We start from the raw sequence: 16542 nt of genomic DNA, 5'->3' as shown, positions 1-16542 counted from the left end.
ATCAAGGTTGTGAGCGATAAAGCCGGGCTGAAATCTGAGATTTGTTTTAATTCATTCATTTTAAAAGCAGCCCTGCAGCCTGGGCTCTCCCTGCGCTCCTGATAGCTCCGGTTCCCTGCCGGCTCCTGGGACAGAGCCAAGTGTGTCACGTCCCCACCTTTCCCTTGCCTTGGGGACAGGGACGGCCCCTCCTGACACACCGGTGCCCTGGGCACTGCTCCGTGCCAGGCTGGCAGCAGAGGAGAGCAGAGCACGGAGCCAGGTCTGCGCCCCCTGCCCTGTCCTGTGCCCGGGGCACCCCCCTGGAGGGGTCCCTGTGCCAGGGCAGGGCTTTCCATGGGCGCTGCAGGAGCCACGCTCCAGGTGGGACCAGGGAAAGGTTTGGGTTGGAAGGGGCTGTGAATATCATCGAGTTCCAGGCTGGAAAAGCAGCTGCAGCCCTGCCAGGGAATGGATTCCGGGGGAAACCATCCCCATTCCCTGGCACTGCCAGCCAGGAGAGGGCTCCAGCTGGGAAAGGAGAGAGGCTGCAGGGAGAACCTGCTGCCCACGGTGCCCACCTGGCCCAGGTGCCAGCAGGGAGGGGCAGAGTATCCTGCCAGGAGCCTCCGGGTGCCTGCTCAGCCCTGCATGAACGCTGTGGGGAAGGGGCGGGACCCCCCTGGCTCTGGGGGTGTCTGTGGGGTTACTGGGGGTGTCTGTGGGGTTATTGGAGGATGGCTGTGGGGTTACTGAGGGGGTGTCTGTGGGGTTACTGGGGGATGTTTTTGGGGTTACTGGGGGATGTTTTTGGGGTTCCTGGGGGTGTCTGTGGGGTTACTGGGGGATGTTTTTGGGGTTACTGGGGGGTGTCTGTGGGGTTATTGGAGGGTGGCTGTGGGGTTACTGGGGGTGTCTGTGGGGTTACTGAGGGGGTGTTTGTGGGGTTACTGGGTGGGTGTCTGTGGGGTTATTGGGGGTGTCTGTGGGGTTATTGGAGGGTGGCTGTGGGGTTCCTGGGGGTGTCTGTGGGGTTACTGAGGGGGTGTTTGTGGGGTTACTGGGTGGGTGTCTGTGGGGTTCCTGGGGGTGTCTGTGGGGTTACTGAGGGGGTGTTTGTGGGGTTACTGGGTGGGTGTCTGTGGGGTTATTGGGGGTGTCTGTGGGGTTATTGGAGGGTGGCTGTGGGGTTCCTGGGGGTGTCTGTGGGGTTACTGAGGGGGTGTTTGTGGGGTTACTGGGTGGGTGTCTGTGGGGTTCCTGGGGGTGTCTGTGGGGTTACTGGGGGATGTTTTTGGGGTTACTGAGGGGGTGTTTGTGGGGTTACTGGGTGGGTGTCTGTGGGGTTATTGGGGGTGTCTGTGGGGTTATTGGAGGGTGGCTGTGGGGTTACTGGGGGGGTGTCTGTGGGGTTCCTGGGGGTGTTTCTGGCAGCAGCCCGGGGATGGATGGATTTAGGGGGGGCTGTGGGGGCAGTGCTTTGTCCTGGCGCCCCGGGGTGTCCGGCCAGTGATCCCCAGCTCGGGGGGAGCTCCCCGCTGGCACACAGAGCTGGCAGGAGCTGGGAACGGGAGGAGGGGATGGGGCTGCCCGGGCGCTTCTCCCTGCCCTGCTTTCCAAAGTGCTTTTCAAGCCTTTTCTTTTTTATTCTCTGCTTTCAAAAGCTGCTGAGAGGCAGCAAAAGGAGCCGGCGGTGGCTGAGGAAGGGCGGGAGCGATCCCCGGGGCTGGCACCCCCGCGGAGGGGGTCTGTCTGTCTCTGTCTGTCTGTTTGTCTGTCTGTCCGTCCCAGGCAGTCTTTCAAGTCGAGTGAGTGCCTGCTCTTCCCAGGGCAGCCCGCGGGAGCCCTCCCGGCGGCTCCCACCAGCCGGGTGATGCTAATCCCCGCCGACTGCGCTGTCTCAGCCATCTCCACGCTCCCGTGACACGGCAGGTGAGGCGAGCAGCGCTGCACGGGCTCCCAGCTCCGCGCCAGGACCCGCTTTGTCTCACGGGAGAGGGTCGGGATGCCCTGGGGGCTGGGGCAAGCCCTCCTCCTCTTCCTCGCCTGCCAAAAACCTCGCTGCTGCATGCGGAGGTGGCTCCCTCTTCAAGTGCCTCCTTTGCTTTTCTGCTCGGAGGGCAAGGAAAATAAAATTTTTCAATAAAATGGGCCATGAAAACGGCACTGGAGGAAGCAGCACGGCCCAGGATGGAGACACAGATGTGAGCTGGACAGCCGGGCTGGGGGCAGAGCTGTGCCAGTCCCGGCATCTCGCCGTGCCTCGCTGCCCGGCTCCATGGCGACACCGCTTCCTTCCGACTGAGGGAAGTGTCAGCCCCACCCGAGCCGTCCCAGTGCCCGGCGCTGCCCACCCGGCGCTGCCACAACGGCACCGGTGACACGAGAAACCTCCGGACCCCGCAGCGCCCGAGACCCCACGAGTGGCGTGGCCAGAGCATCCCAGCACCCGCTCGCCGCCCCCTCTCTCCCTCCGCGGAGACGCCTCCGGAATAGCCAAGAAACGCTGCATTAGGCAGGTTCGGGATAATCTGGGCTCTCCCGCCCCTTTTCTCCCACAAAGGTCTGCTCTTAATCCCCTCCAGCGAGCGAGCGAGCGAGCGAGCAGCGGCTGCGAGCGCAGCGCTCTCCCTGGCAGTGGGGCTGGGATCAGCTCGGGATTCGCCGCCAGGGCCGGGGGGGCCGCGGTGGCCGTGGAATCCACCCCGGGGATGTGGAATCCATCCCGGGGGATGTGGAATCCATCCTGGGGACCGTGGAATCCATCCTGGGGACCGTGGAACCCATCCCGGGGGATGTGGAATCCATCCCGGGGGCTGTGGAGCCCATCCTGGGGACCGTGGAATCCATCCTGGGGACCGTGGAACCCATCCCGGGGGATGTAGAATCCATCCCGGGGTTCGTGGAGCCCGTCCCGGGGGATGTGGAGCCCCGCATCAGCACCCACGCTGGGCTCCTTGGGTGACCCCAGACTCGCTGCCATCGTCCCCCCCCCCACCCACGGACTGGAGGGACCCCAGGGCCCCCCCAAGTGGATCGAGCAGTGGGACTGGCTGGGGCAGTGCGGGGATGTGGGTGCAGCCTCGTGGGTGTCACGGTCACGAGTGGAACGGGGACATCGCCGCTGCCCTGCGGGTGAAGCCGCCTCCTCCTGGCACCTCAGCGCGGTTCTTAATTCCCCGTAATTAATTAGAGTCGGTCACCCAGCAGCGCCTCAGCCCCGCCGCTCTGCCAGGGGTGCGGCCAGCTCTGAGCTCTGCCTCGGGGATCCCACTCGTGACTCCCGGTGGGGAGAGACCGGTGAGCCCCCGGCCCGGCCGGCCCCTCCATGCGCCGGGGGTGCCGAGCCCCCACCCCTGACCCTGACCCCTCTCCGGTCCCGGTCCCGGTCCCCCCTCCCCGGGACGCCCCGGGCGGGGCCCAGGGTTCCGCCCCCCCCGCCCCACTCGCGTTTGAATGGAGAGCGTGGGACCGCCCCGTGACGTGGCGCGGTGCCATTGGTCCGGGCGGGGCGATGATGTCATCGCCGGGAGGGGGGGGCGCTCCGTTCCGGCGCGGCGCGGCCATGGACCGGCGGCGGCGGCGGCGGGGCCCGGGCGAGCAGGTACGGGAGGGAGGGACGGGACACACCGGGGGCTCCGCGGGTCGCGGCGGCCCGGCCAGACTCGGCCCCGCTTGGCCGGGTCCGGCCCGGCCCGGCTCGTCCCGGCGTGGCGGGATCCCGGCGCGCTCAGCTCGGCTATTGTCCGGCGGGCGGGCGGGGTCCCCGGCGCTGCCGCGCTCCGGTACCGGGCGGAGGGGCGGCCGGGACCCCCGGCCTCATTCCCCGCCGCGCCGTGGGGCCGGAGCGCGGCGCGGGTGGGTGAAGGGGTTAACAGGATGCGGAGCGCTGTTTGCCCAGCGCGGGGCACCGGCCCGGCTCAGCGCACCCCGCCCCACCGGCCATGGGCGCCCGTTCGCTCCGCCGAGCCCCGCGCGGGGGTGGCGGCGGTGGGACCGGGGCGGTGGCTGCCCGCGGCCCGGGTCGGGAATCGGATCCTCGGCGGCTGGAGCGGCTCCAGCGGCACCCGGGGCTGGGCGCCGGCGGGTGCTGAGTCAGAGCCGCCCGAAATCCCCGTCCCGTTCATCCCCCGGTGTTCGCGGACAGGGGTCCCGGCTGGCCGCAGCCTGCCCTCCGCCCTGCCGCCCGTCCCACACCGCTGCCATGGGTGCCCGGAGAGAGGCAGTGCCCGGTTCTACCGGCGCCGGGCACGGGGCTGGCTCCCGGAGCCGCTCCGGTGCCCGCGGAACCGTGGATCCGTGGGCAGCGAGCGCTGGACTCGTCCCACGCCGGCCCGGTTTGACCCCGCTCTGGCAGCAGCAGCAGCGGTGTGGAGTATGGATGTTTCCAAGCGCCGAATCTATGGATCAGGGAGGCTGTTCCAAAGGGAGCTGGGATCTATAGAGCAGGGGAGCTGTTCCAAAGGGATCGTTAACGGGCTCTGAGGGGAAACTGAGGCACAGCGTGCCATCTCTGCAGCCAGGACAGGGCTCGTTCCCAGCCCGGGCACGCAGTAAACAAATCTGTGTTGGCCGCAGCTCCCTCGGAAACCGTGGAGCGACTCCAGCTGAGCTTTAGCACCGGAGGCTCAGCGTGCTTGGGGGTGCAGAGCGAGCCTGCCCGAACCCCGATCGCCGATCCCGGCTCCGTGAGGGCCGCGGGGCTCCATCCCCGGCCCCCGCTCCAGCCCCGCCGCTGCCGGCGTTGTGCTGACCGTGCCGCTCGCTGCCTTTGTTCGCTGCGTTTTGTCCCGGGCAGGAAGAGCCGCGCAGGGCCCCCCGAGCCGGCTCCGGGCCCCCGGCAGGTAGGGAGCCGTGGGATGGCTGCCTGCGAACTTCCCGTCCAGCCCAGAAAACCGCAGGAATCCGGAGCCCGGCGCGGGTCGGGAGGTCTGTTCAGCCCCGGCACCCTGTGGCAGACCCTGTTGCACAGACCCGGAGCCAGGCCAGCGAGGAGATGAGATAACCTTTACCCCTGGAAAAGTCCCCTCCTGGCCCTGCAGAGCCGCGGGCCGGTTCGTGGCCCCGGAGCTGGAGGATTTATGGCCCTGTGCGTGTTCTGGCGTGTCCTGCCAGCGGTTCCTCGCTGAACTCTGGCTACCTCCCGGCTCCTGGCAGTCCCCTCCGGGAGCGCTTCTCTGCTTTTGGCACCGGCGCTGAGTTCCCAGCCTGGTGCTGATCCGTGTGCCGGTGGGAGCCAAGCTTCTCCTCCCTCCCCGGGTGCCACCTCTCCATCCCCGGCTCTGCAGCTCGCTGCCGGGGCCTTTTCCACTTCCAGAGGCCGCTCGGAGCATCCCGGGGTTGCTGCAGCAGCGGTGCCAGGGACAGGACCAGACCTGTCACCGCCAGCACCGCCTGCCCCCGGGCCCTGGGAAGAGTCGCTGCGGAGCCGAAGCGAGGGTGTGACAGCGCTGTGTCCCCTCCTGGGCCGGCGGTGGCGGGCTGTGAGCCGTGCCCTGTCTCCGGCTGCCGCCTGCCCGGCTCCAGCATCAAAGGATCAAAGGATCCCCGAGGGGCAGCGCACCCCAGAGCGGGGCTGAGCGGGCGGGGTGGCCCTGGCCCATGTGTGGGGCTCTCCCTGGCCCTGGGCACTGTGGGGGACCCGACCGGTCCGGCACAGCCCCTGCCCCATTGCTGGCAGGGCGGGGAGAGCACGCTCTGATCTCGGGGTGCTGCCCGGGGGGCTCTGCTTGGGGAAGCTGGGGAGCTCGTTTGGAGCCGGCTGGGCCGGCCAGGAGGCTTTTCCAGCTTGGCTTTTCCAGCTCGGCTTTCCCAGCTCGGCTCTCCCAGCTCGGCTTTCCCAGGCTGTGAGCGGGAAGAGCTGGGGGCAGGATGCACGGGAATGTGGCTGGACTTGGCGTTTCTCCTGCGTGCTCTCACTCACTGGCCTCCTTCCCTGAGCCACTTTCACTCTGGTCCCCACGGGTGACTGATGCAGGGCAGGATGAGATGGAGAGGATGGAGCGGGGGTCTCGTGGGACGCCTGCACCATCAGGGCACGTGGGCCTGGCCAGGGCTGTCCCAGTTCTGTGCTGTCCTACAAGCAGACAGTCATTTACAGGGACAATTGTGTCCCCGGGCGCCTCAGGTTCTCAGTCCCCAGAGCCACAGGGCTCACAGGGCAGGTGGGAGGCAGCACAGGGCTGTCAGCACCAGTTATCCCTCTTGTCCTCGAGCCGTGTGTGCAGGTCCTGTCCCCTCCCCTTGCCCCAAAGCCCTGCTGGGGCTTGGCTGTGCTATGGGCAGCGCTGCCAGGTGCCTGTGAAGTCTCTCGGGTTACCAGCAGCTTCCCCTGGTAGGTGGCTGGAACGGCAGCGATGCCTCCCTGGCCTGGTTTCCTTTGTGAAGGCACCAGCAGCAGCGGGAATGTCACAGGATCTGCTCTCCCCGAGCGACAGGAGGAGAAAAGGGCTCTGTGTCCAGCTCCCCAGGCCGGGCTGTGTGGGCAGCACTGTCCATCTGTGCTGCCGCCGCCTCTCGGGGCGAGCCGGGAGCGAGGCGTCGAGGGATGGGGGCAGATTTTGGCTGCTGTGAAGGCTGCAGAGTTTAGGGGAGGGGGCCACACTGTCCCTGTGCAGGCTGTGAGGGTGATGGAGCGCTGCTGGCCCGGCTGGGACCGCTCCAACCTCCCGGTGGCCCCTTTGCAAAGTATCTCACAAATGCTGAACTCGGCCCCGAAATCTAAATACAAGGGATGGACAGTCCCCAGATGGCCTAAATCAGCAGCACGGTTGCCTGGCCCAGCTGGGGAGCTCTCAGCCGGGAGTGTTTGTTTTATGGGAAAGCAGAGGCTGCAGGAATGCTGGCCTGGAAGGAGACCTTGGAAGGGGAAAGCGTTGGTGCCATGCACGCGCGTGAGGGAGATCCCAGAGAGGCAGCGGAGATCCCAGAGAGCTGCTCCTCTCTGCTGGGATGGGCTGGGGGGGAAGGAATTCCCCCGGCTCCTGGTTTGAGGTGCAGGGAAGGAGGTGTGGCTGCTGGGTGGCTTCTCCTGCTGCTGGGGGTGAATTGGGGGCTTCCCATGTGCCATCATCCCCGTGGGGGCTCAGGCTGTGCCTCCCCGGGCTGGTCAGGCAGTGTGGCCCTGTGCCACCAGTGCCATGCCACGGGGCACTCCTGGCCTGGCCAGGCCCATCCGGGAGCCAGGCACGGGAGGGTTGGGCAAAGGACTTTGCCCCAGCGTGGGGCCAGAGTCCATCCTGCCCTGCCTGCGCTCCTGCTGCTCCTCCAGGGGACAGCGGGGTGTCACAGGCTGACTCTGGGGACAGGAGGGAATGGAGGTGTCCCCTGGCCCTGCTGGCACCCCTGGGGTGGGTGCTGGTGGCGGTGCCCAGCCGGGCAGGACCGGGCTGTGCTGGGACCATCGATGCCGGCTGTGCCCCGGGGACGTGGCCCCGTTCCCCGGTTCCTTCCAAAGCCACACGTCCGTGTCCCTTCCCGTGCGTGTCACGGGGCGCGGTGTCGCCGGCGGTGCCCGCAGGGAGGAAGAGGGCGGCCACGGGCCCTTCCTCCCCGGCTGCTTCTCCCGGACCACCTGGGGCCGCCTGGCGCCGCGGGATGCGGCCACACGCTCGCTGTCCTTGTCCCCTCATTGCCTGCCTGGGCTGGTGGCACCGAGGTGGGCGAGGGAAGGAGGAACGTGCCCGCTTGTGCCCGTTGCCATTGTGGTCGGGCAGAGCCCTCGTCATTTGTGTCACCTCTGAGTCACAGCGGTGACCACGAGACCGCTGGGGAGGGTGGGGACGGTCACACTCCGAGGGTTTTGGGGGGCTCCAGGGCGGCAGCAAAGCAGTGTCCCCATGTCCCCGTGCTGCCGAGCATGGAGGGGTCCCCATCGTGGTCCCCCCGTCCCCCTGCTCGGCTGGCGGTGCCTCCCGGGGGCTCTACGCCCTCCTCACACACTTCCTGCCGTCTGTTTCCAATTCCTCCTGGCGTCTGCTCCTCCCGCTTTCTTCCAATTAGGAAAAAAAAAAAAAAAATCCCAGGCATCTTCTCAGCGTGCTGCTCGCAGAGCCTGGAGCTGCTGTGCCCTGCTTGAGGGGGCTGGGGCTGCACGGGGAGGGGCAGAGGGTGCCCGTGGTGCCCATTCATGGGGGGCACAGGGTCAGGGGTTATCCTGAGGGATTTCTGTGCCCAGGTCTTTCTCCTGAGGGTCTCTCTGCTCCAGGGTGGGTCTGGGGGTGTGAGGAGCTCAGAAGGGTCTGGGGATGTGGAATGATGCCCTGCATGGAGCCAATACTTGGGAGAACCAAGCAGCTGATGGGCACAGGATCACATTTTGCAGCTTGGTGGGATGAAATCTGGTGCCCTACCCACATCCTTGAATCCTGACCGTGTCCCTCCCTCCTCTCCCCTAGGAGTGACCCATCGGTGACACCGGTGACATCCCAGCTGCGCAGCCCCATCTGTGAGCACCGTACACGGGACCCAGCGTGGCACAGCCTCCCCTGGGCGCCACCATGCCCATCCTCAAGCAGCTCGTGTCCAACTCGGCGCACTCCAAGCGCCGCTCGCGCGCCGACCTGACGGCCGAGATGATCAGCGCTCCCCTGGGCGATTTCCGCCACACCATGCACGTGGGGCGCGCCGGGGACGCCTTCGGGGACACCTCCTTCCTCACCAGCAAGGCCGGGGAGCCGGCGCCGGAGGCGGGAGAGGAGCCCGGAGCCTCCAAGCCGGGCCTGCTGTCGCGGCGCTTCCGCAGCAGCAAGCGCTCGCAGTCGGTGACGCGCGGCGACCGGCGGGACATGCTGGGCTCGCTGCGCGACTCGGCGCTCTTCGTCAAGAACGCCGTGTCCCTGCCGCAGCTCAACGAGAAGGACGTGGACAGGAGCGCGGGGCAGCTGCCCAAGAGCCTCTCGTCCAGCCCCGTGAAGAAGCTGCCCGAGGAGGGGAGCCCCGAGGAGCAGCAGCGCCCCAACGGAGCGGCCGCGGGGCCGCGGAGCCCCGGCCTGGACGAGCGCGACTTCGGGGACATCACGGACCTGCCCGTGGGGCTGGCCAAGGGCGGCGCGGGCTTGAAGCACGCCGAGTCCATCATGTCCTTCCACATCGACCTGGGGCCCTCCATGCTCGGCGACGTGCTGAGCATCATGGATAAGGATCAGTGGGAGCAGGACGAAGACGCCGAGGTGGAAGAGGAGGAGGAGGAGGAGGAAGGGGAGGCCGCCCCGCCTGGCTCCCCGCTGGCGGCCCCGCCGAGCCAGAGCCCGGCCCGTGGTGCCGGTGGCCGCAGCCCCAGGGACAGCAGCCCGGTGTCCAGCTGCCCCTCGGAGCGCAGCCCTGTGCCCAGGCCGCCGAGCCAGCGGGGAGCGGCCCCGAAACGCCCCGACAAGGAGTTCTCGTTCGCCGATGAGGATGAGGATGAGATCCGGGTATAGAGGAGGGCCGAGGCCAGGGTCTGGTTCTCACTGAGCTTGCTTGGACACAGGGCTGGACACGCCAAGAGGTGGCACTGGGGAGGATTTGGCTCCAGCCTGGTTCCCTCATGGGCTGTGGCAGGACAGAGCTCTGCTCCCGGGGCCAGGCTGTTCCTGACAGCCCCAGGCAGCTCCAGCACTCCTGGGAGGGGAAGCAGACTCGATTTCGGTTCTTTCTGTTGGACTTTGGATATTAGCTCCTTTCTCCTGCCCCCCTGCCTGTGTAAAGCGATTTAGGATCCAACAAGACGAGCCTTTGGAGTTTTGGCCCTTTTAGTAATATATATATATTTTCCACCGTACAGTTTTTACTGTTTTCTGATTTGTACTTACCTTTCTCTACTCTCTTTTGGTTTTAACTGAGGGAAGATTTTCCTGTGAGGAAGAACTTGGCTCTGGAGCTCAGAGGTGGCCTGGGACTATGGGCAGCTCCAGCTTCCTGGGATTTTTGGGGACAGAAAAACTTTTTTTCTGCAGACAAAGATTCTCCCAGTGCCGTGGCAGGTGCTCGCTCCCCATCCCTCGGATGGATGGATGGATGGATGGATGGATGGATATATGGATGGATGGTTCCATCCCAGATGTTTGACTCTCCAGGGGTCACAGGGGTGCTCCCAGCCGGCTCCAGGGACACTGATGGAAGTGTGGGTCTGTCCCCTGTGGGAGGAGCTCCTGGAAGGCACCGGGATCCCGATGGGGCCGGGCAGTGGCGGGAGCAGGCGGCTGGAACAGGAGCTTTTATACCGTGTATGTACAAATGCAAGGAATAAAAGGAAATGGTAGTGACCGCAGTGGCCTGAGTTCCTGAGGGGTGACACTGAGGGGGGACCTGCTGCCCCAGCAGTTCCAGTGTCCCCGTGCTGCCCCATCCCTGCCATCCCTGGCCGCAGTGTGGGCACCTGCCGGGCCGAGCTCTCTCTGCCGTGTCCTGAGGAAGCAGCAGAGCCCCCGCTGGCCGGATCTGGCTCGGGGCTGGGACCCTGGGGCCAGGCAGCTCCTGCCAAGGGCTGGCTCTGCCAGCGCTGCCCTGTCCTCCCCAGCCCCGCTCCCTGCGGCCGGGGAGGAGGGGACAGTGCTGTGGGGACAGGACTGGACTGGCCGTCCCTGCTCCCACGGGCTGGGGGCCAAGGGGTCCCTCCTGGGGGTTCCCGGCCCTGTGGGGCTGCCCTGGCCCTGGATGATCCCAGCAGAGCGAGCAGGAGTCACTGTGATCCCACAGCCAGCTTCCCACAGGGAAAATGGGGCTCTGCCAGTGCTGGGAGTGATTCTCCATTCCACCCCTTGGATGGAGCTGGGCTGAGAGGGGGCAAAGTGCCAGGAATGGCCCCACAGCCTTTCCCTGAGCACCATCCTCCTCACTGCAGAGAGGGAATGATTTATGCCCCCAAACAGCTTTGGGAGGCGCTGGATGCCCCTGCCCACCCAAATGGTTCTCCCTGGAGCAGCCAGGGGAGCGAGCAAACGCTGTGGGGACACAATGGGGTCCTGTCCTGTCACCCCGGCCAGGGGACATTGGGCCATTGTCCGGGACAGGGAGAACAACAGCAGCTGCAGCTGGAGGCTCTGAGCTCAGCAAGCTGCTCTGCCCTGGTCACTGTGCCAGGGTCCCCTGTCCCATCCTCTGCCCCTGGTCACTGTGCCAGGGTCCCCTGTCCCATCCCCTGAGCCAATGCCCCTGGTCACTGTGCCAGGGTCCCCTGTCCCATCCCCTGCTCCTGGTCACTGTGCCAGGGTCCCCTGTCCCATCCTCTGAGCCAATGCCCCCTGGTCACTGTGCCAGGGTCCCCTGTCCCATCCTCTGAGCCAATCACTCTGGTCACTGTGCCAGGGTCCCCTGTCCCATCCCCTGACCCTGGTCACTGTGCCAGGGTCCCCTGTCCCATCCCCTGAGCCAATGCCCCCTGGTCACTGTCACCTGGGGGGTCACTCCTCTTGTCCCTTAGGGATGCTGTGGCACAAAGCAGCGCGGTTTGGTCCCTGGGCTGGGCTGTGCTCCCCGGGGCTGTGGGGCGGGCAGCAGCCCTGCGGTGGCACTTCACGGGCCGCCTGTCACTGTCACTGTCACTCGGCCGCCCTGATCTTTGTGACGCCTGTCGGCTCGGGGCTGGGGCTCGGCAGCGCCGCGGTGCCGCGAGGTGATGGGGCAGAAAGTGCGAGCGGGGCTGCAGAGCGTGAGCACGGCCGGGACATGGGGACAGCGACAGCGGGGACAGCGACAGTGCCGCGTGTGCTGGGCTGGGGGCAGTGACACCAGCACCGCCAGTGCCCGGCCAGCACCGACAGCCAGGCACCCCCAGCATCCCCAAAGCCCTGGGTGGGCACAGTGATGTTTGTCACACCCCCGGGATGGGCACAGTGCCGTTTGTTACACCCTCCTGTCACAGACATCTTTTATGGAAAATCCTTTCCTTAGGATTTTTCCTCCTGAGAGGCTGAGAGGCCTCAGGAACAAAATGTAAACAATGGTTATCTGCTGCTGTGGGATGCAACAGGTGCATCTGTGACTGGTCTCATGTGGCTGTTTCTAATTAATGGCCAATCACAGTCAGCTGGCTTGGATTCTCTGTCCGAGCCACAAACCTTTGTTATCATTCTATTCTATTCTATTCTATTCTATTCTATTCTATTCTATTCTATTCTATTCTATTCTATTCTATTCTATTCTATTCTATTCTAAAGCCAGCCTTCTGATGAAATCCTTTCTTCTATTCTTTCAGTATAGTTTTAATATAATATATAGCATAAAATAATAAATCAAGCCTTCTGAAACATGGAGTCAGATCTACATCTCTTCCCTCATCCTGGGACCCCTGTGAACATGGTCACACTTCTAGGGTGGCACCAGGGTGTCCCATACGGTGGGCAGTGGGTGCCCAGCACCCTGCAGCACCCACGGGCAGAGTGTGGCAGTGCTGGTCCAGTGCTCTGATGGCAAGTGACAGAATGGGAGCAGGGCTCCACAGGCCGTGGCAGCCCCAGGGCTGAGCAAGGATGGAGCTTTGGGATGGAGCTCTGGGATAAATCCAGGGATAAATCCTGCTCCAGGTGGGCTCCAGCAAACCCACAGAGCCCTGGTCGTGCCCAGAATGTGCCACTGGAGCCTGGCAGCCGTGAAAACCCCATAGATTTCATGCCAAAGGGTTTTTGCCCTTTGGGCACAGCAGCTCATCCCGTGGAGTTTTGTTCCCCAGAACTGGGGTGTTGTGGTCTGAGCTGCTGCTCCAGTGCCTTCACACAGGTCCTGGCCAGTCCCACCAGTACAAACTGGGCTGGGCCAGGCACAGCTCTGAATTTGAAGGGAATGGTTCCTGGGGTTGAAGTGCACTCAGCTACAGCAGAATTGTCACATAATCTCTAATGACAGCTCAGGACAAGGTGTTGTCCCCTGTCCCAAACAGGGGATCTGGGACTCTGCAGGCTGCAGGAGCTCTCCTGCCCCCACAGATCCCTCTAAAGCTTTCTCACTTCACTATTAAAGCTGCCTGACCACGGAGGGGTGAGCACAGGGATTTAAGGGAATTTAAAGGGAATGGTTCTTGGTGTTCAAGTGCACTCAGGGATGGAAGTTCCCTGCCTGTGGATGGAGCAAGGAGGTCTCTGAGGAGCATTCCACAAGAAACCACTCCATGATTTGTTAGGATGCAAAGGTGTGGCCCCTTCCAGGAGCCCAGGGCTGTGGCTCTGTCATGCCAGGCACTGGAGAGCAGGGCAGGGGCTGGTGCTGCTGTGCCCAGAGCACCCCAAACACACCCAGCACCCACTCCGTGCTGCTGGAACGCTCCATCCCAGCACTCTAGCCGTGTTTGTCTCCATGCAAGGCCTCGAAGTGAGGGGTTAACCCAGCCCCCAGGCAGCCCCAGCCCCTTTCCTGGAGGAGAAGCAGATGTGGGAGTGGGGAGGCTGAGAGGGGAGGGGGCTGAGCTCCCCAGCTGGGGCAGCAGGCAATCAGGGCTGCAAATTGGGATCAGATGTGGGCAGCTCCCCCCTGTAAATGCAGCGCTGCAGGGCTGCTGCGGCTGGTTCTTCTCTGCCTGGGGAGGAGGAGGAGGAGGAAGAGGAGGAGGAGGGTTTTGCTGGGGCCTGGGGAGGCTGCAGGGACCTGCAGAGCGTGGTGCTCCCTTTGGAGAGCTGTGTTTTCCCTGGGGAGTGCCCTTTCCTCTTCCCTTTTCTCTTCCCCTTCCCCTGCTGGGCTCTCCCTGCAGCAGGGATGATGCAGGAGCTGGTGGCTGGTGTGGAGAGGATCAGCCTTGACTCGGAGGCTGATGTGGAGCAGCTCAGAGCTCAGCCCCTGCCCTTCCCGGGGGTGGACAGTAAGTTGGGGACAGGGCTGTGGCGTTTTTGGGGGGTGCTGGGGCCGTGGGAGCTTTTGGGGTTCTCCTCTTGCTGCCTTCCTGCAAAACCTGGCTGGTTTTTGTCCTGGCTCTGGCATTGCTGGGGACAGGCTGGTAGTGACAGGGATGTCCCAGCTGAGCAGGGACACTGGGGACAGGCTGGCAGTGACAGGGCTGGGCACTGGGGACCCGCTGGCAGTGACAGAGCTGTCCCAGGTGAGCAGGGACATTGGGGACCCGCTGGCAGTGACAGAGCTGTCCCAGGTATGCTGGGACAATGGGGACAGGCTGGGCTGGACACTGGGGACCCGCTGGCAGTGACAGAGCTGTCCCAGCTGTCCAGGGCCACCCCCGGCCCGGCAGGACCAAGGCCACCGTGTGCAAGCATTGGCTGCGAGGGCTCTGCAAGAGGGGCGATGGCTGCGATTTCCTGCACGGCTACGATGCCAGCCGGTTGCCCGAGTGCTATTTCTACTCCAGGTTCGGTAGGTGCGGGGCTGGGCATCCCGGGGAGACCCTTCCCATCCCTGTCCCATCCCTCGGGGCTGGCCTGGAGCGAGCGGCTCATGCCACCTCCTGCCTGCGGGGAGAAGTGCCACTGTCACACAGCCCGGGTCGCTGTCCCCCCATCCCCATCTCATCCCAGCCAAACCGAGCTGTCCCAGGGCACCACAATTCCTCTGATCCAGCCCATCCTGGCGCGATTCATTCCCTGTGCGTTGTCCCGAGTGTTCCATGCCTTGTCCCCACAGGGGAGTGCAGCAGCGAGGACTGTCCCTTCCTGCACGCCGGTGCCACCGCCAGCACCGGGCGCTGTCCCTGGTACGACCGAGGCTTCTGCTGGCACGGTGAGCTGGGGATGGGCAGGGCAGGGTGGGCAGGGGGTGCCCAGAGGGGATGGGGCAGTGTGATGCTGTTCACAGGGGTCCCAGGATGAGGGAAGAGATGAGGATCTGACTCCATGTTTCAGAAAGCTTGATTTATTATTTTATGATATATATTACATTAAAACTATACTAAAAGAATAGCAGAAAGGATTTCATCAGAAGGCTAGCTAAGAATAGAAAAAGAAAGAATGATAACAAAGGTTTGTGGCTCGGGCTCTGTCTGAGCCAGCTGACTGTGATTGGCCATTAATCAGAAACAACCAGATGAGACCAATCCCAGATGCACCTGTTGCATTCCCCAGCAGCAGATAATCAATGTTTACCTTTTGTTCCTGAGGCCTGTCAGCTTCTCAGGAGGAAACATCCCAAGAAAAGTATTTTTCAGAAAATATCATGGCTATGGGGCAGGGGGTGCCCGATGACCCGAGGGGGTGGATTTGGGCTCAGGACTGCAGGGAAAGCAGAGCTCTCACAATTCCGTGTCCCTGTGAGTGTCCCCTGTGCCCGGCAGGTCCCCTGTGCCAGTACAAGCACACGAGGAGGGTGATGTGTGCCAACTACCTGGTGGGCTTCTGCCCCGAGGGACCCAAGTGCAAATTCGTGCAGTACGTACTGGGGGGGCTGGTGTGTGGTTTGGGGGCTGTGAAATCCACTCTCTGAGATGGCTGTGGCCCTTGCAGGGCCAGGGACAAGGACACAAAGGGTCTGAATGAACCAAACCCCACACCCGAGCTGTGCTGCTGACAGCAGGGGCAGGGGACACCCCTGAGGGGCTGGGGGAGCCTCAGGGGGGTTTGGGGACACCCCAAGCAGTAACTGCCTGTCCTCTGTGTCCCCTCCAGCCTCAAGGCCGGGCTGATGCCGAGCAGCACGGACCCATCCAAGGTGAAGCTGCTGTCCTTGTGCCCATGGGGGTGATGCCCCAGGTGCCCCCCAGCTCCTGTGGGGCAGCAGATGCCAACTGCCCCCTCTGCCCCCTTTCCCCAGGGAGCTGGATGCCCGTGGGGGCTGGTACAGAGGGATCTGGCTGCTGCACAGGACAGGGGAGGTGAGCATGTGCCAGCCAAGGAGCCACCTGCACGTGGCACCCAGCAGCTGTGGGACACCAGGGGCTGCCCCCAGAGCCTGCTGGAGGGAGGCACCTGCTCCAAGGTGAGAGAATTTGGGCAATGGGAGGGCTTGGAGCAGTGGTGTCACCTTGGGGGGAGGAGGGGGGCAGCAGGTGCTGTGGGGATGCTCAGGGTGCTCCCAAACAGCCTCTTGGACTGGAAATGTGTGTTTTCCTTGTGGTGTTTGGAGCTGGGGTGGGAACCAGCAGGGGAAGGGATTTGAGTGGTGAGAACCCTGGGAACAACAAATCCCCCGAGGTTTGGTGTAGTTGGAACTCTCAGGGTGCTGTTCCATGATCCCATTCCTGTGGAAATGAACACATGGGGATGTGGCAAGGGCTGATCCAGCACAAACCCCTTCCCTGTGCCCCCAGAGAGGATCAGCCAGACCCTGTGCCAGCCAGAGCAGGAGGACTCAGCTGGAAATGCTGCTGGGAAAGTGACTGCAGTGCTCCACACAGTTCAGGAGAGGAGGAGGAGGATGAGGAGGACACACAGCATGGACACAGCACTGGGACAGCCAGCAGGGTCTGCCCAGCACAGCTCACAGCACAGAAATCGCTGCTTGCAATGGAAATCAGGGCCTGGCACAGCTGGCTGCTCCCCTGGCACAGCTGGCTGAGGGCAGCAGCAGCACTGCCAAGGTGTGAAGGGTGCAGAACTGGCTGGGGCCAGGATTTTGGGCACAAGGAGGGTGGGGATGCCCTCATCCCTTGGGAAAGGGGCACAAAGCACCACGTGTGAGATCACAAGCCAAGCAGGAAAGGAAAATCCACAC

General features: G+C 64.1%; 2 protein-coding genes across 2 annotated transcripts; both read left to right on the top strand.

Annotated features, from left to right (window-relative positions):
• Positions 1-3539: 3539 nt before the first annotated feature.
• Positions 3540-10145, top strand: CDC42EP4 (CDC42 effector protein 4). Its single transcript, XM_058817391.1, has 2 exons — positions 3540-3583; positions 8376-10145. The coding sequence occupies exon 2, from the start codon at positions 8478-8480 to the stop codon at positions 9396-9398; it is 921 nt and encodes a 306-aa protein (XP_058673374.1). The 5' UTR covers positions 3540-3583; positions 8376-8477; the 3' UTR covers positions 9399-10145.
• Positions 10146-13545: 3400 nt separating this feature from the next.
• On the top strand, positions 13546-16415 carry CPSF4L (cleavage and polyadenylation specific factor 4 like). The gene is made up of 7 exons (XM_058817050.1): positions 13546-13747; positions 14104-14253; positions 14521-14616; positions 15167-15260; positions 15498-15540; positions 15643-15807; positions 16139-16415. The coding sequence occupies exons 1-7, from the start codon at positions 13645-13647 to the stop codon at positions 16205-16207; spliced, it is 720 nt and encodes a 239-aa protein (XP_058673033.1). The 5' UTR covers positions 13546-13644; the 3' UTR covers positions 16208-16415.
• The last annotated feature ends 127 nt before the right edge of the window (positions 16416-16542 follow it).

This window comes from Ammospiza caudacuta, chromosome 19, assembly GCF_027887145.1.
Source record: "Ammospiza caudacuta isolate bAmmCau1 chromosome 19, bAmmCau1.pri, whole genome shotgun sequence".
Lineage (NCBI taxonomy): Eukaryota > Metazoa > Chordata > Aves > Passeriformes > Passerellidae > Ammospiza > Ammospiza caudacuta.
Note: the sequence above shows the minus strand (reverse complement) of the source record. Positions and strands in the feature narration are given on the sequence as shown.